General features: G+C 42.5%; 1 protein-coding gene across 1 annotated transcript; it reads left to right on the plus strand.

The window, feature by feature from the left end:
- The first annotated feature begins 250 nt into the window (after nt 1–250).
- On the plus strand, nt 251–2,397 carry LOC21406191 (protein IQ-DOMAIN 1). The gene is made up of 5 exons (XM_010102359.2): nt 251–449; nt 596–868; nt 984–1,229; nt 1,327–1,464; nt 1,574–2,397. Exons 1-5 carry the CDS (start codon nt 366–368, stop codon nt 2,381–2,383), a joined length of 1,551 nt encoding a protein of 516 aa, XP_010100661.1. The 5' UTR covers nt 251–365; the 3' UTR covers nt 2,384–2,397.
- The last annotated feature ends 324 nt before the right edge of the window (nt 2,398–2,721 follow it).

Consider the following 2,721-nt stretch of genomic DNA (forward strand, 5'->3'; position numbering starts at 1 on the left):
TCATTTACGATTTCCCATGTCACACAAATGCTATGCTAACACCTAACTTTAGCCCTCAAATTTATCCCCTTAAAGAGGGAATATTGATGGATGCATTTGATTGAATCTTAGCTTGCCGCCAGCTCCACAGTTATACGTCTCTCCTCTCTCTCTCCCTCTCTCTCTCTATATCTGTCACACTTGCATTTATTATATCTCTCTCTTTCACTGAGTCCAAGGGCTGATCACTACCCTACAAACTCTCTTACCGCCCCATCATCGCCATCATAATCTCTAAACCGGATTCTCATACACAGTTTTCTAGCTCTTTTCTCTTTGTGATCTTTCAATGCAGCTTGGTTTTATGTACCTCATTTTCTGATCATATGGGGAAGAAGGGAGGCTCCTCATGGCTGACTGCTGTAAAAAGGGCTTTCAGATCTCCTACTAAAGAGGACGACTTAGAAAAGGTCTCTTTTTCTTCTTCTCTAATCATCTTTTCTCAATCCTTCTCTCTCCCTCTTTTTTTTTTTTTTTTTTTTTGTCTCTTTTGGCAAGATCAATAAATTGTGGTTGCATTGTTTTCTATTTTGTTTCTCTTGCTTATTTTGTTCAGAAAAGAGAGAAACGGAGGTGGATTTTCAGGAAGCCCACAAATCTACAAGAAACAATAGTTTCACAGTCAGTACAACAAAGTCAAACCCCAGATCAACAAAGACAAAATGGGGAAGATCAAAAGCATGCACTTGCCGTGGCCGTGGCCACTGCCGAGGCTGCGATGGCCACGGCGCAGGCGGCTGCGGAGGTGGCCCGCCTAACAAGGCCTTCGAATCACGCCAGTGAACGCTCTGCAGCCATTGTTATTCAAACGGCTTTTAGAGGCTACTTGGTGAGTCAATAACATGATATCTAAAGAAATAATATATATATATATATATTTTCTTTTGTTAAGCAAGTGTGTTTTGATTTTTGAATGAATTATTGATTTGGGATTCTTGGAAAAGGCAAGGAGGGCTCTTCGTGCGCTTAAAGGGCTAGTGAAGTTGCAGGCGTTAGTTAGGGGTCACAATGTGAGAAAGCAAGCAAAGATGACGCTCAGATGCATGCAAGCTTTGGTTCGGGTTCAGGCTCGGGTTCTGGATCAGCGCATGAGGCTCTCGCATGATGGAAGCAGAAAGTCTACTTTTAGTGACACCAATAGTGTTTGGGATTCCCGGTACCTTCAAGACATCTCAGATAGAAAATCCATGGTCAGTTTTTTTTTTTTTTTTAATTGGAGACAAAAAAAAAGGGTCTAGTTTTTTATAATTAAAATTCTTGGTTTTGTTGTATATGTATCTCACACAGTCAAGAGAGGGAAGTAGTATCGCGGATGATTGGGACGAACGCCCTCACACAGTTGAGGAAGTAAAAGCCATGTTGCAACACAGAAAAGAGGTTGCCATGAAGCGTGAGAAGAAATTGTCTCAAGCCTTTTCTCAACAGGTTTCTTCTACTAATACTATTACACTCAAATCCTCAGTTTTACTCTGTTTTCCTCTGTTTTTGTTTCTTTACCAGTCATTTCATGTACTAACTAGCTAAAATATGTTAGATATGGAGAGCAGGAAGGAGTCCTTCAATGGGAAATGAAGAGGAGCTTGAAGAGAGACCGAAGTGGCTCGACCGTTGGATGGCTGCAAAGCCATGGGAGAGCAGAGGAAGAGCCTCAACTGACCAGAGAGAATCCATTAAAACAGTTGAAATGGATACTTCACAACCTTACTCATATTTAGCACCCAATTTGAGAAGATCAAATCCCAATTACCACCAACACCAACACCAACAAAGACCAAGTTCACCTCTCCATAGATCCCAACAAAACCACCACCACAACCACCATTCACCGGTGACACCCTCTCCCTCCAAAACCCGGCCTATTCAGGTCCGGTCGGCGAGCCCGCGCTGCGGAAGAGAAGACAGATCAATCTCACAACAAATCTCCCAAACACCAAGCTTAAGATCCAACTATTATTACACTGGCAATTTTACACATCATCAACATGGCAGAATTGGGACAAGCACAACATGCAGTGGCTCCACATTGCCGAATTACATGGCTGCCACGGAGTCGGCCAAGGCCCGGTCGCGGTCTCAGAGCGCGCCGCGGCAGCGGCCGTCGACGCCGGAGAGAGACAGAGGAGTCGGGTCGGCGGCGAAGAAGCGGCTTTCCTTCCCGGCGCCACCTGAGCCTCATTATTGTTATGGGCATAGCTTGAGGAGCCCAAGCTTCAAGAGTGTGAATGGCTCACATTTTGGTGGGCTTGAGCAACAGTCTAACTATTCCTCTTGTTGCACTGACAGCCTTGGTGGTTGTGAGATTTCGCCTTCTTCAACTACTGACCTTAGAAGGTGGCTTAGGTGAATAATTTTTTTTTTATTTTTATTTTTAATTTATATATGACTTTTGTTAGTTTGAGGTTGTGATTTTAGATGTCTAGCTAGTGTTGAAGATCTCTGACCCCCTGAAAGGAATGAATATTAGATTTTGAAAATTGTTTTGCTTTAGTGAAAGCTTTCGAGAAATTCATCCACACTTGCATATTTTTTTTTTTTAGGAGAAGCATTATTGTTTGTTGCTTTTATAATTTCACTTCTCATAAGCTGTGCAGTCGTTAATACTTAATGGTGATAACTGATCACATGAAGAACTGACAAGGTCCCATGGCTTACTTCCCAAGTCATTTTTTTTTTTTTCACAGA

The sequence above is a fragment of the Morus notabilis genome, unplaced genomic scaffold (assembly GCF_000414095.1).
Source record: "Morus notabilis unplaced genomic scaffold, ASM41409v2 Scaffold404, whole genome shotgun sequence".
NCBI lineage: Eukaryota > Viridiplantae > Streptophyta > Magnoliopsida > Rosales > Moraceae > Morus > Morus notabilis.